This window comes from Phyllopteryx taeniolatus, chromosome 9 (assembly GCF_024500385.1).
Source record: "Phyllopteryx taeniolatus isolate TA_2022b chromosome 9, UOR_Ptae_1.2, whole genome shotgun sequence".
In the NCBI taxonomy this organism is placed as follows: Eukaryota; Metazoa; Chordata; class Actinopteri; order Syngnathiformes; family Syngnathidae; genus Phyllopteryx; species Phyllopteryx taeniolatus.
The window spans coordinates 15801599-15829589 of NC_084510.1; the positions used below are offsets into that span (position 1 = coordinate 15801599).

The 27991-nt window shown below is 43.9% G+C and overlaps 1 protein-coding gene across 1 annotated transcript; it reads left to right on the top strand.

The window, feature by feature from the left end:
• Nucleotides 1–3133: 3133 nt before the first annotated feature.
• On the top strand, nucleotides 3134–24793 carry dyrk3 (dual specificity tyrosine phosphorylation regulated kinase 3). Its single transcript, XM_061784673.1, has 6 exons — nucleotides 3134–3985; nucleotides 7630–7739; nucleotides 17579–17787; nucleotides 17888–18191; nucleotides 18696–19112; nucleotides 19196–24793. The coding sequence occupies exons 1-6, from the start codon at nucleotides 3943–3945 to the stop codon at nucleotides 19931–19933; spliced, it is 1821 nt and encodes a 606-aa protein (XP_061640657.1). The 5' UTR covers nucleotides 3134–3942; the 3' UTR covers nucleotides 19934–24793.
• Nucleotides 24794–27991: the final 3198 nt, after the last annotated feature.

Consider the following 27991-nt stretch of genomic DNA (forward strand, 5'->3'; position numbering starts at 1 on the left):
GAAAAATAAATATACATATATTTAGACAAATATTTTTTATTTTATGATGAATTTCTGTACTTTATGTAATTTTTTTGTCTTCAAGGAAAGTCATGTGGTGGCCACAGTCAGTGGTGGGGTCTCTTGATCCACAGAATGAATTAGAAGGCAAAGTGTCTGCTTTAATCAGCAGCAGCATGAGGTGGTGATTGCCACAGTGTGTGCTCGGTGCAAATGTATGCAAATCTCCAAGTTGTGACTTCATGTTCACAGGTCCTGGTAGGCCCAACCCTTTTTCTTGTGCTTTAACGATCCCATTCTCATTTTAAAGGGCATTCGCATCAACAGGTGTCATTGTGGGGCACAGACCGCAACACCAAATACAGCCCGGGCCTTTCAAAGCCCCCTCGCTGCACCTGGTCCCATCTCTTGGCAGCCTGGTTGTAAAATGCAGAGGACTCAGGACTGTGATGTAGAATGGTGCCTGATCCTCACGCTTGCACCTTGACCTCTTGGAAGAGGGTCGCACATGTGTATCGATTATTAGGCATTGTCCACGGGATAAGAATAAGGTGCATGAGCTTCAGGGTGGCTGGACAGCATCATGAAAGTGTGTCAATATGCTTATTTATGGCAGCGAATATAGGAACGCCCTTTTTCTCACCTCCGAGAAAGAGCTTAGTTTAGCATCAGCGCCTGTCCAGCATGTATCACCATCTTAATTTAGCTCCAAGCCCTTCTCACACCGGCCTGATCTCACCGTCTGTCCTCTGCGCCGCCACTCACTATATCCAGCCCTCTATACATCTCCATAGCCTCGCCAGTTTATAGAAGAAGGCACACAGCGAAAACACACGTGTAGAGCAGTCCCACTTGGCCCTACATGGCACTGCCCATCTGCTGAACTGGCTCATGATTAATCAATTCATCATTTCTTTGTATTTATCACTTCAAATTATGTCACCAATTGTGTAACAAAGCCACTCAATGATGATGTGTCCTGTGATCTTTTCCATACCAGACCTAAAGACATTCCGGACCACCAGACAGAGGTAGGGACAGAGGGTTGCTTTCATTTTAGTTGAGAAAATGAAGTGAAATGAGAAGCAAGGGAGAACTGAAGAAAGAGACTCCAGGTAATAGATTAAATTCAGTCAAAGTAACCACAAATATAAGACACAGGACAAGGGCAGGCAGGGAACATACCGACAGCAGAGTTGACAAGGACTGGAAACTGACTACACAGGTGATAACGGAACCTTTTTTTTTTTTTTTTTAAATACATGCATACTTGTAGTTGACATTTGCTGTGGTGTAGAACTATGCTGCATTATACTGAGAACTGTTTCTTATGTCATCTGTCGTGTTGGTGATACAGTTCTCTACATTACTTAAAAAGAAACATGTAAAAGTGAATTGTAAAGTGCTGTTAAAACATTGCGTGCAGCAGTGCAACAGTGTACACAAATCATTCCTTCCCAGCAGGGTTCGTAGGCTGTAGGTGAAGGATTATTTTACTGTGTTTTGGGTGATGAGGACCTCATCTGGGACTTGGGCTTTGAAACCGCAGGGTCACAGTTAGAGTCCTGCTGTGGATAAATGCCAAAATAGCTACCGCTACCTGACCAACGTTGAGGTGCCCTTGAGCAAGGCCAACCGTCCCCTATCTCAAGAGGAACAGCACTGTTTTTGTGTGTGCAACAACAATACAATACAATACAGCAATTATGATGACAACTGAGATTCTCTTTTGGACTGAAGAGGGGGGTGGGGGGGGGGGGGTGGTAGATAAGACATACTAGTACTACAAATTAGTAGTACTAAGTAGGACAACTACGTTCCCAGTGGGGCAAAAGTAGTCGTGGACATTTTGGTGTACTGATAAGGGTCCAGGAATACTAGTGAGCCTACTCAATGGGCCCAATTGTGTTACGAGTGCAGCACAGTAGTTTACTCGTAAGGTTTAATTGCATACTAGTAGGCCAAAAGTGGCACTAGTAGTGGAAAAAAAACATCACTAGTAAGACACAGTAATTCTATGAGTGCGCTGAAGTTGTTGTACAAGTGTATGAGGTGTGTCACAAAAGATCCAGAAGGTGTCACAAAGATATATTTCAAATTCAAGTTTTTCTCTTCAAAGTAATTCCGCTGGAATCTAACTCACTTTTCCAGCCGAAATATTAGTGTGCAACTTAGTGCAGACTTGACACGCCAACGCAGTACATACGCACCTGAACGTAAACAAGCACACCGGTCTCAGTACACTGCCGATTGTGGTCCATGAAGGCAACTCTGTGTGTGTGCGTGCGTTTGTCCGTGCGTGGACATAAACGTGAAAGTGAGTGACACACACACACACACCATTGCTCCCACCACAGTAATTGTGATGCGAAGAGGGAGAAAGCTTTTTTCTTACTGCGTGACGTCAGCTGTGGAGTGTCTTCAACCAGCTCACAGATGAAGTTGAGAGTTCTTACTTTTCATTGTAAATCTTATATAAGCTCAGTATTGTAAGTCCTACAGTGAGACAGTCCTTACCCTCTGTGACCGATTTATGAACGCGCACTTCGGTATGAATAATTAACCCACAATGCATTGCACGTTTAATAGGCCAGTAAAACTGTATTCTTAATGTGTAAATAAAAAAGTAACAACAATCAAATACACTTTTTACTGGGGAAAATAACAAAAATACTGTGGTAACAGCGAAATCGTGCATTTCTTTCTGGTACTGCACTGTCACTGTGCATTGTGTCATAAACCATCACGTCCCAATCGCTTTCTTCTATGTGTTGATAAATAGAGCGGTCTCGGTTAGATGCTTCTGCATAGCTGGGCTGCTCTTTGTTTGAATCACCAGCTACAAATTAGTATCTTATTGAGAGACATTGATGATGCATAAGTAACTATCATTGGTTTGAATAAGTAATTGTAGTGCAATTACTTTGCTCATTACTCCAAATTGCGTTTTTTTTTTGTGTGCGTGTCAGTGGTGCCTTGACTCAATAAAAGGTGAGAAATGCTGCCTCGGAGGTGCGTTGTTTTGAGGCTGTGCACATTTCAACGCCACCAGGGGGCGCGTTCATCCTTTTCTGACTTGGCGACAACTCCAAGCCCGCCCCGCTCCTTCTCGCCCCTCCCTCAGTCTGCCTGCTAAGCGCTCACTCGCTCACCCCGAGACACTGGAGACGCCCATAGCAACAACACAACGTTGCGCCGAATAAGATAGTCGTACAGTCGAGAGAACGGATTAAACGCTGCTTCTTCGCCGCGCTGTCTGCAGGTTACAGGTTACAGACTACGGACTGTGTGGGAAGGACACGCCTCGGTCGTCTGTGCCGTTAGCATGGGGCGAGAGCACCGTTCGCTAGCACGTTTTGGATAGCCGCCCCGACTCTCGACGGAGGACTCAAAGGCTGCACCGGAGTTGGTAGTTTCACCGTTCGCCGAGCGCAAAGTCAGCTAGGCGGGGAATAAACACGGGAATGGTGCTCAGTTACGAGTCGCTTGGCAGACAGAAAGGCGAGGGGAGCACGGGCCGCACCACCGAACTGTTCCGTTTGGACTTGGAGTGTTTTTGGAGCGAGGGAGCGGCTCCCCGACGGACGTTTGTTTTGTGACTAGCTGACGAGGCGAGCTGAGGGAAAAGAAACGACCCCCCCCCACCACCACCAGCGTCTCCCTGCTGCTACCTCGGCTAATGTTAGCAGCTCACACACAACACAAGTGCGAGCAAAACGGATTGCTGAGCAACTTTCGGCGACAGTCGTGGAAACAAGTCGAAAACACAACTCAGGGTAGTTTTTGGACACTGCGCCAAATACAAGCTTTGTTAAAAGTGCCATCAGCTCAGTTGGCCATGTAACTTTAAAACATATATATATATTTTTTTTTATTTTTTTTTTACGGTTTTCGGCCTCTTTTATTCACTTCGGATGCTGGCATCACCAACTAATTACAAGCATGATGATCATAAGCAGAAAGCCAGAGGGCCCAATAGCAACAGGTAACCATAACGTTGATATCTTGCTTTGTTGTGCTTTCTTTTTTTGTCCATGTTGCTTTCCACGTCTGATTGTTGTTGGCACCCTTAGCAAGCCTTCGTTTTGGAAGTTTCTCTTTTGGGCAACTCTTCCTATTTACATAAATATCTTGTGCCCGAAATGCCTGTGAATGCTCATTTATTTTCCTCGAGCTCAAATGTCACGTCGTGGCACTTCGTCGACAAACAGCTGACGAATGTTTAAATAAATCCAGTAGTCCTTCTTTACCATGTAAACACGAACCTTAGAAGTCCACCACGAGACTTGTATCTCAGTGTTTTGGCACACGTTCCAGGAAAAGCTGATTTTTTTTGTTTTTTTGTTTTTTGTTTTGTTTTTGTTTTTTAAATATAAATTTACCTGCATGCTTTCATTTTGCTCCCTACTTGAGATTATATCTTTACCATACCAGAAACGTGAGTCAGCTTTGACTCCATTACGTTTTGGCTGCATGGTGTGCTTCAACTTTAGCTAAATTGTATGCAGATTGCATGTTTGCAATGTCCTATTTCTTCAAATAGTTTTTTACTAAACTGAAGGGTTACAGGTTTCTGTTAGGAATAAGTTGGTCCTTAGAGTAGGAATGGCATATTGATATACTTTTAAAACAACAATAATACACGTTAATAATTAGAAAACGTGAACCCCAAAGTTTCACTGCATTTAGTTTATTGCATGCATTGAACCACATTACAATATGTAACAATAGTTATTAGTTACTCTTTTTCAGATTTTTAGTTTGAATTAGGTAGCAGGAGGTGGCACGGTGTGGATTGGTTAGCACATCTGCCTCACAGTTCTTTGGACCCGGGTTCAAATCCGGCCGGTGTGGAGTTTGCATGTTCTCCCCGTGCCTGTGTGGGCTTTCTCCAGGTACTCCAGTTTCCTCCCACATCCCGAAAACATGCATGGTAGGTTAATTGGAGACTAAATTGCCAGTAGGTGTCAATGTGAATGCAAAATGTTGTTTGTTTGTATGTGCCCTGCAATTGGCTGGCGACCAGTTCAGGGTGTACCCCGCCTCTCGCCCGAAGATAGCTAGGATAGGCTCCTGCAAACCAGCGACACTAGTGAGGATAAGCGGTAGAGAAAATGGATGGATGAATGGATAAGTAGCAAGATGACTAACGTATTTTCACGACCATAAGCCGCACAGCATTAAAAGGCGCAGTCTCAGTTACGGGGTCTATTTCTGTATTTAACATACACAAGGCGCACCGTATCATTGGGCGCAGGCATGGTAAAACATACGCTATCTTAAAACATTGTTTTAGCGTGCATACATGCACGCTAAAACAATGTTTTTAAAAAGCAAAACTGAGTTCGGTTGTACTTTATTGAAGTATTTAACAATGTACTCGTGTTATTTTTTCATCAATCCATCAAAGTCCTCATCTTCTGTATCCGAAATGAACAGCTGGGCAAGTTCTCCATCAAACACGCCAGGTTCCCTCTCGTACTCGTCGGAGTCAGTCTCGTTGCCGTGCGGCTCCTCAGAAAAGATGCCGGCTTTTACGAAAGCTCGAACAATAGTGCACGCAAACACGTTAGCCCAAGCATCCACAATCCATTCACAAATTGTGGCGTAACTCGCCCGGTGCTGCCTCCTAGTCTTAGTAAAGCTTTGTTCACCATCTGTCATCCATCACTCCCACGCCGCTTGCATCTTCACTTTGAACGCCCTGTTTACACCGATGTCCAGCGGTTGGAGTTCCTTCGTCAAGCCTCCCGGACTGATGGCAAGCTCCGAGTTATTGGCCTCAGTCGAATGGTGACTGTAGAGACGCTTCTCCCAGCTGTTCTTTGATCATTAATCCATTGCTCGAGTTGGTCTTCCAACTTGGGCCACCTCGCCTTGTTTCTGCGGAAACTCAGCTTTGTTTTCCTGCATCCTCCACTTGCGAGCCATGGATTTGTTGATCTTGAATTCTCTCGCGGCTGCTCGATTCCCATGTTCTTCCGCGTAACTGATAGCTTGCAGTTTAAACTGTGCTTCGTAAGCGTGTCTCTTCGTAGATGCCATTTTCGGGGGTCCTTAGCCAAACCGATGTGGTTTTTCACAATGCACATTTCGCCGCTATATACCTACTGGGGGCGTGCCTTTAGCGTCCTCTTTCACGCACACCCTTCCCCCTTTAACGTCCGCGTGCTGTCCACAGTCACGTCTGCCTTTCCTCTATATAAGCAGCGTGTCGGCAGGAAATGCTCCCAGTCAGTCAAGCAGAGCACTCATCGAAGTCACACAACAACATTTACAGATTTTGGAACTTTGTGCACACACAAGGCGCGCCGCATTATAAGGCGCCCTATCAATTTTGGAGAAGATTTAAGACTTTTAAGTGTGCCTTATAGTCGGGAAAATACGGTACTCTCATCTAGTGGTTCTACATGCTGTTTATTTGAGGCAAGGCATTCGTTTCTTCAGTTGGCAATGCACCTGACAGTTGATGCTACTGCATCTATTATTTTTTAGGTTTAAGTTTTTAGGTACTTCTTTTCTGATGTTTTTTTTTTTGTATATGGTTTATGTTGTGCTTGTCTAGTGATTACATGCAAACAAAGTGTTATCGTATTTGCGCCACTATTTGAGGAATTTGTTTTTTAATTTTCTTGTTTTCCCTTTTAGAGGTTGGCCTTCGAAGCAAGCAGATTCTGTCTGAAAGTGCTGAGCCCCCGCTGAGTGATTAGCACTTTGTAGTGGGCTAATGGGGTCTGTGCTTGCCTAATATTGTGCGTGGAGACCTAAAGCCTGTGTTTGCTGTGCTGTGATGTGCAGGTCTAATGCGTGGGTATCCAGGCAGTCGGTCTAATCTGTCCTGGTGCAGGTCTGTTGACTAGGGACCCAGGTTGTGACGCACCTGCCCATTCTTAGAACACTCTCAAGGGCCAGACACAGTTGTTTTTCTTTCAGCTAACCAAACATGTAGCCAATGTAAATGTTCATCGGCTACTTGCAGCCACCCCTGAGCACTGGTGAGGTAAAAACCTGCCTAACAACCGTGGAGATGAACAGCCTGCTGACGGGCTTTGTCATCTGAGAAACCACCTACAAGCTCCTCTCATTCATACACTCAGCCTGTATCATCTCAGATGAAGTGTTTGGCTCCGTGCCAACCATGTGCCTGCTCCCCCCCCACACACACACACACACGTACACATATGCACACCTCGCTAATGCCATGTGAGCTCTATTTGGGAGCACACCTGACCTGGTCCAGGCGGCCCACGAGCAGGCTTGAATGGACAGATGGGTAGACGGAAAGATGCTGTCGTCACACGGGCATCTGTTACCCCCATTAGGCCAATAATACCACTTGCAGCGCTAGCAATCTGTGACCCTAAGCCCTACCTAAGCTGGTCAGGTCGCTGCTATGCTCTTGGGTACAATGTACTGCTTGTGATTCATTCATTGGGTGGCTTTTCACAGGAAATGTGGTTTCTTCAATTTGTTTTCACAACATTGTAGTTAATTGACAAAATAATCAATGGGATTTAGCTTTTCACTTTTTCCAAGAAGATTGCACTTTTCATGTGTCCTTGACTGTGTTACTGATTCGATCATTTCACTTGATCACGCTGGTATGTTTCTTTCCTTTTGTTCCTTTAGCACGTCACGGTGATGGACTTTACGACTCGTACATGAGGACGGACCACATCCTCAAAGAGGACACGGACACAAACAGTCCTTCTGGCCTGCCCCCCATGCCCAAGCTCACAGTAAGCAAACATACAAACACCCAAAGCCAACAAAGCCCTATTTCCTGTGCTGTAGCAGGCTGTCTCCAGACATCCTGTTCCTCGGAGAGATACAAGCCCTCCCCCCCACCTTGTTTGTTTCTTGTCATCCCATTAACTTTACTCTGTTTAGCCTTTTCTGTTGCATGGCATCGAGGTTAGCTGTACTTCCACCTGTCTGATGTACTTTTGCCACTCCATGATGCTTCTCTATGTAGGATTAACTAGATGCTAGACAGGAATACTGGTTATCATAAAGCAATTTCAATGAAATCTTTTTGGGTCAAACGCAATCTGTTCCCATCCTTCATTCATATTTTTAATAACAATTCCTAAGACCCCTATCTCACTGGCCTCGAGACTAGTTGGCGACCTAATGGTGACTTGAGTCTACACTGATTACGGAGAAGTCTCCGTGACGGATTTCATTGGAGACCTTTTGGCGACAATTTCAAGTCTCCAAAAGGTCTTAAACATCGCACAGGGAAGATGTCTCCGTGAGGTCTCTGGGACATTTCCCAGACCTGTGAGACAACAGTGAGGAGACATCGCAGAGACCTATCCGCTACTTCACAGTGACATCTCCGTGACGATGCTTGACCCATTTTTGTTGCAAAGTTGTGTCCCACTTTTGGCAGTAAGCTACATCAAATAAATGAGAAAAAGTTTTTGAAAATAATAGTTTTCTCTTTATTTCGAAGTTATTTTAATTATGTAAAGTACATTGAGTTACCTTGCCTCTCTGCTGTAGCAGGAAAATCCAATCCAACCCTTCATTTTAATAATAATTGGCAGAGATACAATGCGCAGCGTTAAAGATGTGCCTCACCATTTAACCTTCTTCAAAAACTTACACATGTAAACAGAAGTTAAATGGTGATTAAAAACAAAAATAACACTAGCTCTGACAATGGCATGTATGGTAGCTTGTGTTTATATCATGTGGCTTTCAACTAGACAGTGTCAATGTTGTTCCACAAAGTGCTTAGCATACAATATGTAGACATACTGCGTGTTAAAATTGCAGTTATGTTATTAATTACACCTAAATACCTTGTTCCACCATGTAGGTATGCATTTATAGGATTCATAACTGATTGAATAGAATCTACTGTACTTGAGACGTGTTGGTACTTTTGAATGTATGCTGATTGTAAGTTGTTAATTTTAAACAGCTTTTGAGTCTGGTAACATTTCAGTCAATAGCATAATTTAAAGAAGTCATTTTTAATTTGCTGTGTACAATATCAATAGGAAATACCAATGTGCTTGCTAAAATGGTCTTCTTTATGTCTGTGTAGATTCTCAGTTATCCACATCATGGTACTCTACAAAAGTTTAGTCAAACTGGACTCTTATTGTTAGTTAAAGTTTTTGTGCTTTTTCTCTTTTTCTGAAAATTATCAAGAATAAATTTGGCAATAATTAGGCCTGTCATGATAATTATACTATATGGACTTATCGTTCAATAAATAAAATGGACACGATAGTTTTTCCAGAGTTGATACATTGTCATTGTTGTGGTCCGCCGTGCGGATCACACAGTGAGCCGACAGGGTTGGACGGCTGTGTCATTAGCCAGTAGTGGGCTCATGGAACGCTGGCGGAACGGTACACTCTTGCCAGTGTTGGCTCTGTCCAATACTCAACACACAACAGCCTCCATATGTAGTGCATAGATTCACATAACAGAGACACTTAAGGGAAAGTAACTGCACGTTGTCGCGAGCTAGCTTGCAAGCTACCAAGTTAGCGTGCAAGCTAACGAGCTAGCGAGTTGAGCTAAACAGCTCGCTCCACCGCGGCGAAGTTGTTTAAAACATCAGCGCTTCGGTCCGTTGTTGTGTGTCTTGGTCCCCAATTAACTCAAACACGGGAACCTTAACTGTTTGTTAAGCATAACCTAAGTGGCACATGTTATTCAGGCAGTAGTTGGCGACAGCGAACGTCAACCTGTATTGGATTGACAGGTGAAGCACTAGTTTTTGGCAGGCCAACCACACAGTAGCCGGGTTTACATGGATAATTTTTTTGTCATCCCGATTGAAATCGTTTCGAGTGAAGATCTCTGGTCAACTGTTTACATGTGACGTGATCTAATACGATCGGGTGTATACATGATGTGCACTACATTTAATCGGAACAGTCGCACGTCGTCGTGAACGGCATGTCATTTGTCAAGATGGAGGTCCGTCGTCTATTCAGCACAGTAGTTGGGACTGTTTCTATGCATTTATTAAAAAAAACAAAAAAAATGCTTGATTAAAAACAACTTATAAGTTGTTAAAAAAAGCTCTCTGTCACGTGGAAGCTAGCTCGCCGTCGGGAGCTGCCATATTTACGCCGTGCGTAAACGATGACGTCACTGACCATTATGTCGAAATGAAGTATTCCTGTGAAACCAAATGAAATTCCATTCAGATTCGGCCTGTTTATTCTGATTTTCATTCGGACTAGAAGGCTCCATATATACCAGGCTAGTCTTGCAGCTCTTTTTTCTTAATTTTAGACCCAGGGGGATCCATATTACCGAGTAAAGAAAAACATTTAATAGAGAAGGAAGAAAGAAAATTTATTATCATAACAACAATACTGATTTAAGAGCAAAACATAATAAGAACTAATGAAAAATAATAAGGGCGGGCCTGATTTATCATCATTTCAGAAGCATTAAAAAAACCTATATTTATTGTGATAGTTTTGGGAAGATATATGGTCTTAAAAAAATATCGTGACAGGGCTAGCAATTATGCTCTTAGGAGATCAAATAATAGATTATTATCCATTTTAATATGTTTAGCATTATTCATTAACAATCAGTAATGCCTGAGGATACAAGTGGGTTACTTTTGAGCTTTGGAAGCGGTCTGAACGGCCTCGTTGGCAGAAAATGTGCTCACAATGAATGTCTAAAGTCTTTCATGCCAAAAGTGGCAAAATGGTTTGGTATAAAGTCTATAAAGATTTATTGGACTTGAAAATGTGACCCACAAACAAACAAAATCACTAATCAACATTCCCCCCTGACCCGCCCTTGTACTGTGCGGTGTAATCCTCCCTCGGTGGGCTTGCACAGAGGTAAGGCCACGTTCTCTCTCTCCCGCTCTTCTTCTTTCGTATTTTCTGTCACGCTCACTGAGGTAATATCCTCAATTGAATGTATCTGACAGGAGCGCGCCCCAGTTCCATTTGTTGGAATGCTCAGAGCTGCGCAGTTGAAGTAATCACCACATTTGTCATTGCTGATCATTCTAAAAGCCATAAACAAACTTGAGAGGAAATGCAGTCGTTGAGGATGGTGGTGCTGAAGGCTGTCACGAAACTTCGCTTTTGTTTTGTCTAGCTCAAGCCGGCTTGCATTGTGACAAGTTTTGTGTGTTTGCTGCACGTGAAGAGTTGTGCAACTGCCAAGTGTGCTCAGGCGTTTCTCTGATAGCAAAGAGATTAGCTCCTCTCCATCTGTCGCACCGTGCTGGTTTGAGTACAAAGAAGTTCGTTGTCACCTGTGTTTAACAACATTAACTTCTGGCTCTTTTAGTGATGTTTTTCATAATTGCTCTCCCTGGCCCCTCAGATCAATAAGTTATCACTGTTGGTGCGTCACATGCTCTTTGAATTTGATGTACAGTATACATGTTTGGGTTAATGGTCTCCATCGGTAATATTGGCTGTACGGTTTTTGGGACAACAGCTGCAGCCACAGGGTTACTTACACATTTGGCTTGCCTTCCATGAATCAAGACTGTATAGTTGCACGTATTTAAACAGACTTGCGTTCTGTCACTGTGCTGGAATGCAGCATAACCCCCTGTTATCTTCATGACTTGAGCCTAATTACAGCACAAATATGTCACCACCTCATTTCATATACATTTCCTGGTGGTGTGGTTCTTTGTCTTATAAAGCCAGGGGTAGGGGAACCTTTTTTCTACCAAGAGCTATTTCAGTTTAAGTCCTCACGGGCCATAATAAATGTATGAAACAATTGAACACGTTTATTATATTATGAATATTTGTGGCATCCTGTGAAGTCCTATTTTTGTTTTTAGATTTTCATGGCAGCCCAGATCAGATGCATGCGGGTGTTATATGGCCCAGAGGGTGTAGTTACCCCACCCCTGATGATTTCAAACCATGTGCACAGTAAGAGAAGGAATAAATAAGCCATTGCCATGATAAGTGCTCACGTAGGAAGCTTCACAACTAAAATGTTAATATACAATGGTTAACTGAAATGACTACACACCAACAGATTTGTTAGAAAGCCTTGTTTCCTTTTAGAATAAATATTTTAGTATACATAAGAGATATGAACGAATCAGTGGTGATTTGGATTGACTCACGAATCCCAAAGAAAAAAAAAATCCCGAAACTGAATTTTCACATTCAAATCAAAACGAGTCAAAGAATAAAATACTTATTTCTTGATTCTGACAAGCGCTGCAATGCTGCCTCTTCCGTGTTTTCATGGCCACCGCCATTTTGACTTAGTGTGCATCGTTTCTGTGCTTCTCTGAGCCCTCCATAAAATTTGTTTAAAAACGAGCTCTCAGTTGAAGGAGGCAAATGTGATTTTCCCATCAAATTAATTTAATGTTCTAAAATTGAGTACAAGCTAATTGCATTTTACATGCAACTACAGGTGATCGTCATCAAAATTCTAAAACTTGTTCGTGTTCACTGAGAAATTGGGTAAAAGTTTACTTTTCAAGGGTGGTGTATTGTATGCATCTCAGCAACCCAAAGCTTCTGCATTTTACCTGTAATAACAAGTTAAATTACTAGGCTTTACACGATCAGGATTTTTGGGGCCAATCAGCGAGTTCAAAAAACCGATCACCGATCCTATCACAACATGGAGCAATGTGTCTATTTAAATGACTTCTTCATTTACTGTATATACTTTTGTACTTAATTGCTCAAAAAAATTACATTTACAATAAATAATGTATCTTTGTTTTGTTTTTTCAATTGTAAAATATGTGCCTTGGCTCCATAAAGGTTGGAAATGGCTTCTTTAGTCAGATCATGTATTCTAATCAGTCAGGTCAAACCAACATTACACCATGATCCGAGCATTATGTGTTGTCTGTCCCACACCGCCGACTTGTTTTTTTTTTAAACTAACTTTATGGGTGGTCAGATATTTACAGTACTATGTCAAAAGACACGCGAGAAGGCTAAAAATAAACTAGCTTTTGGATTAGAATATACTGTACACGACGGCGACGCCGAGTAAATGTCTTCTGCGGAGTCGATCACTGACGTCATTGATTGGATCGACGAATTATGACATTAAAGCCGATCAGCATAAAATGCTAATTATCGGCCGATACCGATAAGGCCGATCAGTCAGATAAGTCTAGATTTTGAATTGTTAAATGAAAGAAGAAGTGAAACTTGTCTAAACATTAAGTTCTGTCATTGTAACGACACTAAAAATATTCTTAAAAATCATGAAATCTTAAAGGATTATTCCCATTTTTACATGGTCAGTTCAGATGAAATAATAGTTAAGTGAAGCGAGAGTCCAGTTGCCGTGATTCAACCCTTGGAGATTACCATGACCTGGATAACTGAGAATGTAACATGACATGAGAAAAACATAATTTTTAGCAAACACATTGGTATTTTTTTATTGACATTGTGACAGTAAGTGAAAAATGACTTGGGCAATTATGCTATTACCTAAGGTATTATATATTTATTATACTTTTATATATTTATATATCGATCCATCCATTGTCTTCCGCTTCCGAGGTCGGGTCGCGGGGACAGTAGCTTCAGCAGGGAAGCCCAGACTTCCCTCCCCCCAGTCACTTCCTCCAGCTCTTCCGAGGGGATCCCGAGACGTAGTCCTTCCAGCGTATCCTGGGTCGTCCCTGGGGTCTCCTCCCTGTGGGATGCGCCCGGAACACCTCAGCAGGGAGGCGTCCAGGAGGGATCCTAAACAGTTGTCCGAGCCACCTCATCTGGCTCCTCTCAATGCGGAGGAGCAGCGGCTCTACTCTGAGCCCCTCCCGGATGACCGAGCTTCTCACCCTATCTCTGAGGGAGAGCCCGGACACCCTGTGGAGGAAACTCATTTCGGCCGCTTGTATCCGGGATCTTGTTCTTTTGGTCACGACCCACAGCTCGTGACCATAGGTGAGGGTAGGAATGTAGATCAACCGGTAAATAGAGAGCTACGACTTTCGGCTTAGCTCCTTCTTCACCACAACAGACCGATACAAGATATTTGAACTCCTCCACTTGGGGCAGCATCTCATCCCCGACCTGGAAGGGCACTCCACCCTTTTCGGACTAAGGATCATGGTCTCAGATTTAGAGGTGCTGATTCTCATCCCAGCCACTTCACACGCGGCTGCAAACAGCTCCAGTGAGAGTAGGAGATCACACCCTGATGAAGCCAACAGAAAGCAGAGATGCAATACTGAGGCCACCAAACCGGACCCCTCTTACGCCTTGGCTGCGCCTACAAATTCTGTCCATAAAAGTTATGAACAGAATCTTTGACAAAGGGCAGCCTTGGCGGAGTCCAAACCTCACCGGAAACGAGTCCGACTTACTGCCGGCAATGCGGACCAAACTCTGACACCGGTCGTACAGGGACCGAACAGCCCGTATCAGGGGGCCCCCACCGGACTCCACGAGGGACACGATCGAACCCCTTTTCCAAGTCCACAAAACACATGTAGAGACTGGGTGGGCGAACTCCCATGCACGCTCGAGGCCCTTGCCGAGGGTGAAGAGCTGGTCCACTGTTCCACGGCCAGGACAAAAACCACACTGCTCCTCCTGAATCTGAGATTCAACTTCCTGACCGACCCTCCTCTCCAGCACCCCTGAATAGACCTTACCAGGGAGGATGAGGAGTGTGATCTCCCTGTAGTTGGAAAACACTCCCCGGTCCCCCTTCTTAAAAAGGGGGACCACCACCCCAGTCTGCCAATCTCAAGGCACTGTTCCCGATGTCCATGCGATGTTGCAGAGGCGTGTCAACCAGGACAGCCCTACAACATCCAGAGCCTTTAGGAACTCCGGGCAAATCTCATCCACCCACGGGGCCTTGCCATCGAGGAGCTTTTTAACCACCTCTGTGACCTGTAGCCCAGAGATAGAGATGTGTGTGCATGTGTGTGTGTTTTGAACAAATATTGTGATTGTGATTTAGCGTGTGATTTTTGGGGATGAAGTTTATCTTCAGCAAACAAGAAATAAATTGTTCTATGGTATGACCAACACAACATTGGATATATATATATAATCAACAAATCTTTCCTGTTGGCCAGGCCTAAATGTTATGCTGAATTGATATGAAGAACAAATTTTACTATTGAACTGTAAAAAGAGACACCTTCAATCACAGTAGAATATTCACTTATTGATTTAACTTCATAACTTGTAAAAATGTAATATTGTATAATGATGCTGCTGCCAGTAGCAGCTGATTCTGATTTGCCAGCGTAGCGAATGTGGGCAATATTTGCTTCGCCCACATCCTGTTTCAATTAGCCATTAGCGAGATTGCGAAAGTGCAGCGCGAACCCTGCCTTCATTTAATTGCTAATGACTCAATCTAATGTTGCTGGGGGGCTGTGTGCTGTGTTGTACTTTGCTACAAATATTCAAATGCCTCGTCAAATACAGTAGGCTGACTACCAGTTAAACAAAATTTAAAAAAAAAAATTCGCACACGACTTATATTTCAATGGAAGTGTTTGAAATGTGTCACACACCGCCATATGCCAATGACAGCTACATACAGTCCCCTGCAAAAGTACTGGAACGGCAAGGTCAATTCCTTTTGTTTTTTGTTGTATACTGAAAACATTTGGGTTTCGGATCAAAAGATTAATATGAGACAAAAGTTCAGAATTCCAGCTTTTATTTCATGGCCTTTACATCTAGATGTGTTAAACAATTTAGGACACAGCACCTTTTGTTTGAAGCCACCAAGGGAGGAAAAGTATTGAAGCAGACATTAAGTTAACTTAACGTGAATAACATTTAATATTTGGTGGCATAACCCTTACTTCCAATAACTGCATCAAGCCTGCGACCCATTGACCAGACTGTTGCATTCTTCATTTGAAATGCTTATCCAGGCCTTTACTGCAGCCTCTTTCAGTTCTTATTTGTTTCTGGAGGTTTCTCCCTTCGGTTTCCTCTTCAGGAGGTAAAATGCATGCCTTACTGATGATTGACTTGGCCAGTCTAAGGCGCTCCCCTTTTTTCTCCTGATGAAGTCCTTTGTTGTGTTGGCAGTGTGTTTTGGGTCATTGTCTTGTTGCTTGATGAAGCTTCTCCTGGTTAGTTTTGATGCATTTTTCTGTAAATTGCCAGACAAAATGGTTTTGTAGACTTCAGAATTCATTCTGCTGCTACCACCATGAGTTACATCATCAATAAAGACATGTGAGCCCGTTCCAAAGCAGCCATGCAAGCCCAAGCCATGAAATTACCTCCACCATACTTCACAGATGAGCTTGTGTGTTTTTGATCATAAGCAGATCCTCTCCTTCTGCATCTTATGGTATGGCCTGTATATTTTCTCAAAGTCTTCTTCGAACAGTGGATTGTGATACCGTCACCCCTGCCCTATGGAGGTTGGCAGTGATGTCACTGACTGTTGTCTTTGGGTGTTTCTTCACAGTTCTCAGAATGTTTCTGTCATCAACTGCTGTTTATACCGTTGGCCGACCTGTTCGAGCGATGTCCGTTGCTCAGTACACCATATTTCTTTTTCAGGACATTTCAAATTGTTGTATTGGCTATGCCCAATGTTTGTGCAATAGCTCTAATTGATTTTCCCTCTTCTCTCCACTTGAAAATGGATTGCATTTCTCCCATATGCGGCTCTCTGTTCTTCATGTTTGCTTAACAGCAAATGCAGTTTTCACAGGTGAAGCCACAAACAAGCACTAGCTAATGTTTAAGCAATCAATCTAAAGGGCAACAGCTGAGCAACTAGAAACACCCATCAGTTACATCTTCAAATACTTTTGCTCACTTGAAAAGTGGGTGTGTTCAAACAAAAGGTGCTATGTCCTGAGTTCTTAAACACATTTAGATGTAAGTACCATGAAATAAAAGCTGGAATTCTGAACTTTTGTCTCATTCATCTTTTGATATGAAACCCAAACTTCCGTATACAACAAAAACAAATTAATTGACCTTGCCGTTCCAATGCTTTTGGAAGGGAATGTATGTCCAATGTGCATATTAACTGGGAGGGCTGGCAGTGACTGAGAAGAAGAAAAATCATCTTTTATTGTCATGAACATGCATGCATGCACATGAAATTTGTTCTCTGCATTTAACCCATCACAGTGAACACATACACATGTTAGTGGAACACACTGGAGCAGGGGGCAGCTGAAGCGCCCGGGGAGCATTTCGGGGTATCAGTGTCTTGCTCAAGGACACCACAGCCGTGAGTCCGGGGGATGTTGGCAGATGGTCCAGTTGGGGTCTTGAAACTCGGTCCCCCACGGTGGCAGGCGATGATCTTAACCATTGACAGAGAAGAAAATAATGAGAAAAGAGAATTAAGACATTCCCTACTTGTCGGCAAACAGGCGGCCATGTACCATCGGCCTTTAAGACACAGGGTAGGAGAGCTGTCCCGTATGTTTTATTTGTTTCTTTGTTTTTTAAAATCCAGGTACTAAAAAAACCTGGTACCATTCAATTTTGGATGTTGAAAAACCAAAGGTAGGTACTGGTACTGCCAGTACTTGTTGCAACACTACTGTGTAGCGCATTCATTGTCTAAAACCCATGGTTGGCCACTCAAATTGCCTCTTCTTCCTTTTCAGGCTGTCAGCAACAAGGGTGTGATGAGGGATCAGATAACCACCGTGCGCGGTGGCCAGCTGAAGGTCAAGTATCTGTACGAGGACTCCGCTAACAATCGCAAGATCGGTGCCATTACCACGGCCGCACCTCAGAACAGCGGGACCACCGATCAGACGCCCAGTAAACTGGCACCAGCAACCACCCTGTCCAAGGATCACAGCGTCGACAGGTGGGAAAGATGTAAAAACACAAAACAAAAAAGTGAAGCATTTAGACCAAGAGGGGAAGGTATTTGCTCACAACCTGGAGTCTGCTCTGGTTTATCACAGCTCTGAATCCAGTAAGGACTCTAATGACACCTCTGGCTCTCACGGGGTTGCCAATGGAGGAAACAGTACCAAGCTGTGTGGCCCCCTGACACCAGAACTGGCCGTGAGACTGTACCGAACTCAACTGACCAGCCTTGAGCAGAGCGAGATCCACTCCTACCCAGACATCTACTTTGTGGGACCCAATGCCAAGAAGAGGCCTGTCGTCACCAGTGGCAGCAACAACTGCGGCTATGACGACGAGCATGGCGGTTATATCAACGTCCCCCATGACCACTTGGCTTACCGCTACGAGTTTCTCAAGGTAAGGCAAAGGATATGCTTAAAGGCCATTAAACTCAAGTATATCATCATAAATTAACCTGGTTGCAACTTATGAAGCAGTGACAGAACAAAAGAAAACAACTAGCATAATTATGTGCTTTGGCCCCCATGCAATTAAATGTGACAGATCTTTACAGCCGTTGCCAAACAACTTAGTTGCTGTTGTTGTAGACTCCTGTTTGGGGTTATTTGGTGGATTTGGATGATTGAAGTACAATTTGTTGACGACAAGGCAATTTATACAATGTATTATTTTAACAAACAGTCAGGAGCCTCAATAGCTTGTGGAAGAAAACACAACAACGTGGTCACACACTGCTGTGGGATTTCATTCTGCTGCAAGTCAGCCTACATGGTTGTGTTGGTAACGCTAGTAAAAAGCAAGAAGCATTGTTACACCCAAGAAAATCTACCAAATAATTTGTGTTTTTTTGTACTAGTAACTCTAGCCTGATTTAATCGGCCTCCCTCTGGCTGTCCTCAGATTATTGGCAAAGGCAGCTTCGGTCAGGTGGCCAAAGTCTACGACCACAAACTGCAGCAGCACCTGGCTCTCAAGATGGTCCGCAACGAGAAGCGTTTCCACCGACAGGCGCAGGAGGAGATCCGCATCCTGGAGCACCTGCGCAAGCAAGACCGCAATGGCACCATGAATGTGGTGCACATGCTGGAACACTTCACCTTCCGCAACCACATCTGTATGACCTTCGAGCTGCTCAGCATGAACCTCTACGAGCTGATCAAGCGCAACAAGTTTCAGGGCTTCAGCTTGCCTCTGGTCAGGAAGTTTGCACACTCTATCCTGCAGTGCCTGGAAGCCCTGAGCAGGCTCCGAATCATCCACTGTGACCTCAAGCCTGAGAACATTCTTCTCAAACAGCAGGGACGCAGCGGCATCAAGGTATTCAAGCACTTCTGTGCCATGCGGCCTTCAAGCGACTGCTTTTCCTCTCACTCTCACTGGCATGTCTCTTCTCCCACCAGGTGATAGACTTTGGCTCCAGCTGCTTCGAGCACCAGCGTGTGTACACTTACATCCAGTCTCGGTTCTATCGAGCACCCGAGGTGATTTTTGGCGCTCGCTACGGCCTTCCCATTGACATGTGGAGTTTCGGCTGCATCCTGGCCGAGCTGCTGACGGGTTACCCGCTTTTCCCCGGAGGGGACGAGGCGGACCAATTGGCCTGTGTCATGGAGCTGCTGGGCATGCCTCCTCAGAAGGTTCTGGAGCAGGCCAAAAGAGTAAAGAACTTTATCAACTCCAAGGGCCAGCCCCGCTACTGCGGAACCAACACCCTGCCCACGGGGGCCACTGTGCTGACGGCATCTCACTCCCGCCGTGGTGGTAAGTTGAGAGGCCCCCCAGCTAGCAAAGAATGGATCGCTGCGCTCAAAGGTTGTGAGGACGCCACCTTTATTGACTTCATAAAGAAGTGTTTGGACTGGGACCCCTCATCTCGTCTGACCCCCAGCCAGGCCCTCAGACACCCTTGGCTCTATCGCCGGCTCCCCAAACCGCTGCCTGGAGCCGAGAGGAGCCAAGGGGCCCCCGTGAAGCGGCTCCCCGAGCACCATCGCACCTCCTTCCCTTCCATCATGGCCAAGGGGGGGTCTGGCCTGGGGCCTACCACAGCTACCAACAACAAACTGAGGAGCAACATGTTGGGAGATTCAGCAGAGGCCATACCTATTCGCACGGTCCTACCCAAACTTGTCACTTAGAGAGAGAGAGAGAGAGAGTTCCACTCATCTCCTCTCTCCCTCCTCCTCTTCCTTCTTCCTCCTCCTCTCAGGAGGAAGCGGAGTCTAGGTTTTTAAATGTTTGCTCGTTCTTTGTATTTGTTTTCTACTGAGCGGTGTCGACACCCCAGTTCTGACTTTTTGATATTAGCTGAGCAAAGGAGAGACAACACATGAAAAACTTTTACAAAGTTTTTATACAGAGGATTTCCTTGAGCGGCTGTGAAGTTTCGATACACAGTCGTTGATTTAGATCATGCTTTGTACAAATGTGTGAGTGTCTTTAGTCGGTCACACCCGAATGCCTCACTCTTTATTATTGAAGACTCTGAGAAGTTAAAAGGGCTACTATCTCCCTACTTGCTCACTGCTAGCAGACAAAGATTTACTCAGCCAACAGTTGTGTAAAAGAGCACACTGACACATTCGGCCAACACTCACACACTTTGCAGACAGCATCATGTAGTTTCCGCAATACGTTTTTAGCTCTTCTAATTGACCTCCTTAGTTAATGCCTGGTGCTAGCATGTCAGCTCAATATGTGACATCAGTGTTTGCGTGAGCACATTGGCTCGGTGGTGCTACTGTGGGAGACATGAAGAGCGATCTATTTAAAGCCCCCTCGTCGAGAAGGTGGAGGAGGACACAAGCTCTACTTGCCACCAAAGTGTCATGGCCTGACTTCACTTCCTCAGTTCTTGGGAATATTTCACCTCTACCTAGCCTCCCCGTAGCCGTACAATATTGTTTATGGATCACTAGGATTCTCATGGTTCTAACAGTGTAACGTGGGTTCATGTATCCAACAAGGGAGGGTAGAATTTTAAAAAAAAAAAAATTAAAAAAACGCTAATATGTTGGGAAATGTGCTAAATATGAGCCATTTTCTTTCTCTTGAGAAAGGCCAGTAGCCAAGATGGCCCCCTGCGGTACTGATTTGAAGGCATGTTTCTCAGGGAGATATACTTGATACATCCCTTAATCCTATATAGCAATATCCTGTATATATTAGGGTCCCCAACCACTAGGCTGCAGAATGGTACCCAGCCGCACAGAGAGACTGAACAAAAGATTATTAATCAGAGACTGACAGAAGTTTTAGTTTGAAAATCAGTTGCACCTGCGTGTGCCTCTGTCAAAATGTTCATCTTGGTCACGTGATAAGTAAGCCCACAAGTTTAAAAAAAAGAATTAAAATGTTTGGAGTGTGTCTTCAAAAAGGTGAACTGGCCAAATATTGAGACAGGGGAATAGCCAACAAGAAAAAGAAAAACAATATTAAAAAGACAATGGGCCTCGTTTACTAATAAATGCATAGAAATGTTCTCACTCTTCACTCTGCGCACAAGTTGAGCATATATGCAAAAATACTGTCAGATTCATGACATATGAATGCCAGCCAATTTTCTCCTCGTCAGCGTGTTTGTTAATGAATCAGAATTCATTTTATATTACAGGCTTGTGCCTGTGAGCTGCAACCCGCATAAATGGCACACCTATCCCCCTATAAAAGGAACGTCCATCTGACACATCTGAGTTAATGCGCGGAGGTTGAAGTCACAAGAAATGGCTGATCCAAAACCTTAATAATAACTTTCTTAACCTTTATCCTATATTCAGAGCATTGTTATCATTGAAAAGGTTGCGAAACCAACAACATATAGACCAATAATCATGTAAATCACTTTTATTAATTCTGAAGTAAAATTAGAGCGTGGCAAAAAACAACCTATACAAAAACAATTAAACAAAGAGCAGCGAATGCACAAACTGCATACATTGTTAAAATACATAGTAAGTAATAATTATAGCACGGCAAAGAGGCATTTGTAGTTGATGAAATTCATTAAATTACGGTTGGACGCAAAAGAAAATATGACATGCCGAACGGAGTATGTCACAACTCAACCACGCCAGCGGCAGTTCTTTTGATTGTACTGAATCATTCGAATCAATTCATTAAAAGGATTCGTTCAAAAGATTCGTGCACCGAATCGTTCAGTTTTTTTTCACAAATTCCTTCAAATGCTTCCTCATTCATTTAATGATCCATCCCTGAGGTTCACGTTCACTCAAGACATTCACCGAAGGACTATGCGTTGTTGTTTTCATGTATTGTAAACTCGGAAAGGTGGGGAGATTATTCAAAAAATAAAATAAAAACTTTGGCTAAATGATCACCTACCTATCTCTCTCTCAGCAAGCTCTCGAACACCCGGCTTCGGTTGTGACTCGTGAACATGCGTGCAGCGAGCTCAGCTACCGAACATCCTTCCGCGTCCGCTTACGTCCAGCTAGGCTCTCGCCAGCCGGCTTGACTTTTCTGCATTCCACCGCGATGGACCGTCGCTGACGCCAGCCGGGCTTCCTCCTCACTCACCTTTCTGTTATTGTCATCTGATTAGTGGAAAGCGGCTTTGAATGTCTTGAGAAGCGCTATAGAAGTTTGTAATATTAATAATAATAATCACATTAGAGACACAGGGGGAATGATATGTATGTAGACATTTATTAATTTACATTTATTTTAAATATGTGTGCTTGTATTCATGTGGCGGCACGGTGTCCGACTGGTTAGAGCGTCAGCCTCACAGTTCTGAGGTGCGGGGTTCAATCCCCGTCCCCGCCTGTGTGGAGTTTGCATGTTCTCCCCGTGCCTGCGTGGGTTTTCTCCGGGCACTCCGGTTTCCTCCCACATCCCAAAAACATGCATGAATTGGAGACTCTAAATTGCCCGTAGGTGTGACTGTGAGTGCAAATGGTTGTTTGCTTGTATGTGCCCTGCGATTGGCTGGCAACCAGTTCAGGGTGTACCCCGCCTCCTGCCCGATGACAGCTGGGATAGGCTCCAGCACGCCCGCGACCCTAGTGAGGAGAAGCGGCTCAGAAAATGGATGGATGGATGTTTTCATGTGCTTGACCGACTCAACATTAGTCGGTAGCTTTCCCCGCGAGGACGTCATGACTTGCGCTTAAAATCACTCATGAGTACGTTCACTGCGTAGTACGTCATTCCTTGCGCAAACAAATCACTCTTCGTACTAGTACATGGCTCCTTAGCGGATCACAGAGGAATAAGTTCCACGAACGGATTGCGAATGAGAAGTTCCACGAACGAATCAGTCTTCAGTTCCTCAGTACACCAGTTCACTGAACGAATCACTTAGTTCACTTAAGTCCCTCCCCCTGACGCTGTGGCTGCTCATTGCTCATTCGCCGAAGCGAGTGACAACGCTGGCGAATCGCAACTCACATTGCAGTACGTATAATGAAGTCCCGCCACCGCCTGCACACTGGCTGCTCATTGATCATTCGTGACAGAACGCTTCAGCAGTTCCGTTTCCACTCCCAGCCGACTCGCTTGCCTGGCAGCGGGTGGCGGACAAGATAAAAGAACGAATAAGTTCATAAACTGATTCGGTTCAGTTCATTCACTTAAAAAGATTTGTTCTTCTGAACGAAAAAACACTAGTGTGTATACTGTGAATTGAGCTATTTACATCATGCAGAATCACAGAAAAGTACATAAATCAGATTATCGTAGGGGCTGGAAAGAATACTAGAAAATGCGAGTGGTCTGATTGCAATTCCTTGAGTGTCAACATCGGCCGAACGCAGACAGCGGGTGAGGGACGCGTAAAGTGCACATATCCCACTGTACAAGCGCTTGACCGTAACAAGGGTGAAAGTGATGAGAAGTGCCCTTTTACATGTTATTTAGCACAGTCAACCCATTGGCAAATTCCTGGTTTGAGTTATCGCCAAAGTTGTTATTGTTTTTATGAATGACTTGTTCCAATATGTTGTCCATCTTGGGTTAAAGATGTGTGTCTGACGTGTTTTTGATGGCTGATCCTCCGTACGCATAGTCTCAGGATGTTCTAAATTTGTTTGCAGGTACGAACAAAAACAAGTACGAACATATTGATAAATCAATCAGGTTTGTGCGTACACACGGTTAGATAATGAGGTCCAATATCGGCAGTCCTACCTAAGGTATGGGTTTATGGCTTGTTGACTCACACGCACCAAACCAGTTCTGTGCAATATGTCGCGTAAGAAAAAGATTCCCTTAATGGGACCGGCTTTTTAAAGAGAAACATGCACAGAGCTCTCACTAATTACAACAACTATATTCAGCCTAATGGTGAGATGTATTTTGAATCATTTGTTTTTGTTTATATGATGATCTAGCGCGAAAAGAAAAAAAAAGGTTGTGGACCGCTGCTATAAAGGCTCGCTTGCATAAAGTACAGTCATGTTTCTGTGACGCAGGGCAACCGCAAACGTTATCTGGCCTGCATGCTCCACAATCTGACCTAAATTCTCCCCACCCCCCACCCCCTTGTTCTCGCACTGTCATGTAGGCCAGGGAACCTCGTCAACCCATTAATATACTGTATGTGTTGAATTATGGTGCTGTCCTGTCACGCACGTACACACACACTTACACACAAAGTTGTCAGGTGCATGTTGTATGGACCACACTGCTCAGAGACTTGTCTATTTCATCCCTCGTTTTCAAAGTAAAACTGTCAGGGATTTCTACTCCATTGTTTGTTTGTTTTTTTAAATAGAAGTGGTATCTATTTTGAGTCACTCCCAAAATATCAAGAGAAAGTTTATAATGAAAACATGGAATAAGAAGACAACAAAGTTGTATGCTGTCATGTTGTATACTCGTGGTGTGCGGTATAGTAGCAGGATGTTTGGTGTTCCAGCATGAGATCACAATCTTGATAAGTTACTGCTGAGTGACAACCAGAAGAGAATTGTAAAGTAACCAAATGAAGTTGTGATAGTTTCTTTTTCTAAGGAAAATAAAAGAAAAATGGGTATGAACTGAGTGCTCATTGAGTGATTTCAATAGATGTAGCAAAATGATTCAATAAAACAACACCATGGGTGGCACCAGTTTATAAATCTATTTCACATGCTACTGTACGAAAGGAGAGCACAATATGGCAAGGAGAGGATTGTAATAATAGGCAGCTTCTATTAAAAATGGTTTTAGGTGTTGTGGCCACATTTGCCTCTCATACTTTCTGGCTCGATTTTTGGTCCTTATTTTGCATCCATGTCGTCACCGCTGCAGCCCATCGAAGTTGCTTAGGTAGTGCAACATTTTCAGGATGGCACACTGAGGTTTGCCTTGTTTCCCCGCACAGTGTCAAGAGGTGGGTGAGATACGAAGAGACAGGCCAGCATAGGACATGTGGTGGAGGGCCAACGACCCTGCAGTAAGACCCATACCTGCTCCTTTGCTCAAGCACTACCAGAGCCCTACAACTTGATCTCTAACAGGCGACTCGTCAAGTGTTTATACCTAAACTGTCAGAAACAGACTTCATGAGGGTAGCATGAGGGCCCGACATCCACAAGTGGGGCCTGTGCTCACAGCCAGACTAGCACTTTGAGTTAGTTCACAGTGAGCGCGTGAAGAACATTCTGCATCCATCCTTTCTGCACCTAGGACATCGACTGCCTGTTAGTTTGGGACGGTCGCGGGAGAAATATCTGTTGGAGGGCCGCACAGACCTCCCCATGCTGGCCAGAGTACCTCTAGTGCTCTTTGGTAGTGAAATGAGACCCATTGTCAGACCACATGCTGGCTCAATGAGCCCGAGTTTCCCTCTGGTTTATAAGATTGTGTTTGTCATTTGACACCTTGGTTATGAAACAATGTTTCCAATGATGTTCCAATGATGACTCAGGCTGTGTTCAGAATCATTCATTCCCTATTCCCCAGTCACTATAACGCGATTTTCATGTAGTGGACTATAAAGTTCATGAAAAATAGTCATTGTTATCGCATAATTACAACTCCTAAAATAATTTATATTTGAAGCGGTGTGTATAACCAAACGCTTTCATTATTATGCAAGTGTACCTAATGTTGTGGCCAGAGAGTGCACACTACACTCAACCCCACACCAACAAATGTGTCACAAAAGTACACGAACAAAGTCTTTTTTTTTTTTTTAAATCAAATGGGTGCGATTCTCTTGGTGAAGTAATCACAGTTGGCACAATCATTAGACATTTAATTAGTAAGCCTGCACCTTATGATGTCCAGCAACAACCCAAATAATCAACATCGTTGAATAAATACCTCTCTGACTGTGTCAGTTAAAATTGGGAATTACTATGTTTGCAAAGCAGATTTCTGAATGTAGAACAGATGTGGCAAAAGTATTCACAAAATGAAGAATAGAAGTACAGATAACTGTAAAAAGGAACTGGTAAAAGTAGAAGTACTGATTCAACTCCTGTTGTTAAGTGCTACAAATTACACTGAGAATTTTTGAACGCCAGAGGTTCTTGGTTTTTAGGCTTCCAAAAGATACAACACATTCACCACGAATCATTCTCATCGCCAGCGACATCGAACAATAAGGTCACGGGTGGGGAAAATATCTCGCTTCCACGAATCTGTCCCGTAGTCGTCAATGTTCCCTGGTTCACATTCCTCTCTGCTGTCCTTGTATTTTTCCGTCTTCTAAGACCCCAAGATCTCAACTGCTGTTGACTTTACGTCTCTCTATGAGGTGTGTCAAAAAAGTTCCAAGACTGGTGTCACAAAAGAAATATTTCTAATCCAAAGTACAAACTACAAGTTTTCCCCTTCAAAGTAATTCCCCTGGAGTCTCGCAAACATTTCCAACCTTGTCTGCCACAACTTCCCTCCTGGAAGGCCTCTGCCCGGATCGGCGGCAGCACCGTCGTCACGGCCGTCTTGATGTGGTCCACGTCTTCAAAACCTGTCCCCGTGATGACCCCCTTGAGCATAGTTGTCAAACTCAAGGCCCGGGGGCCAGATGCGGCCCGCGAAAGCAAATCATGCTCGTCAACTTCCGTGCTTTTTGCTAAAATCTGTACCCAAATTCCAAATTGTCATAATAATAAACAATAATAATGTTGAGATATTGCATTTTTCTGTGACCAAACCCTTCTTCTACAGTAACTTAAACAATACTTGAACAAACTATTATCCTTGTCTTCTGATTTCAAAAGTAGTTATCTCTCCATTTGTTGTGTAATGGTAATAACATGATTTGGTGATTAAACATTTCACTGTTCTAACGGCCCTCTGAGGGAAATCATAACTACAATGCGGCCCGAGACAAACATTTGTTGGACACTCCTGCCCTTGAGCTTGGGATATTGGAATAAAATCCCAGACCCAGGTCAGGTGAGTAGGGGAGGTTGCTACAACAAAGTGATGTTCTTCTCGGCAAGGAACTGTCAGATGCTCAGGACATTGTTAGCAGACGCTCTGTCATATTGAAGCAGCCACAAGTCATAAGTGTCTCTTCTTGACACGCAGTGAATGGAGGAAATGCCGTAGCATCTTTTTGTGAGCGTGTGGGTTTATCAACCGTAGTTAGGGCTTAAAATATATTTTCTGTGGCCCCAGTCCTGTAACTTAGACAAAGTCAGGAGTCGACAATGCTTAGCAGCCTTAATTGATACGTGTGGTCCCGCAGTTGTGACTTGTCAAACAGGTTTTGCAAATGCCTTCATGTGCAGGCATTCTGGTTTTTGGCTCAAGTTACACGTCACATCCTGTAACGGTGGAGTCCTCTGCGATTACATGGAGGCTGTTGGGGCCGCAGGGGAGGAAACAGTTCGTCATACGTGCAACAACCAGTGGAGCAACGTTACCTCCATCACAGCAAGACAGTTGTGTTGAATGCTTGTTGGGAGCGGGATTTAGACAGGCTGCTTAATCATCCAGACATCATCTCATCATCTCAGGTTGTGTCAGTATTAACTGCAATAGTGATTTTCCCTTAACACTATTTACATGGGACCTTCGTTCAAATTAGAGTGCTCATAAAAGATTGGCCATATTTTATTTAATTTTGTGCCATTTCAATTGGTGGACTTGCACGAGCAGTGTATCATGAATTCATGAAGACCGTAATCCATTTTCTATAGCACTTGTCCTCATTTGGGTCACGCTTGATCTGGAGGCTATCCCAGTTGACATTAGGCAAGAGGCAGGGTTGCTAAGGGTCAATCGCAGAGCACATAAAT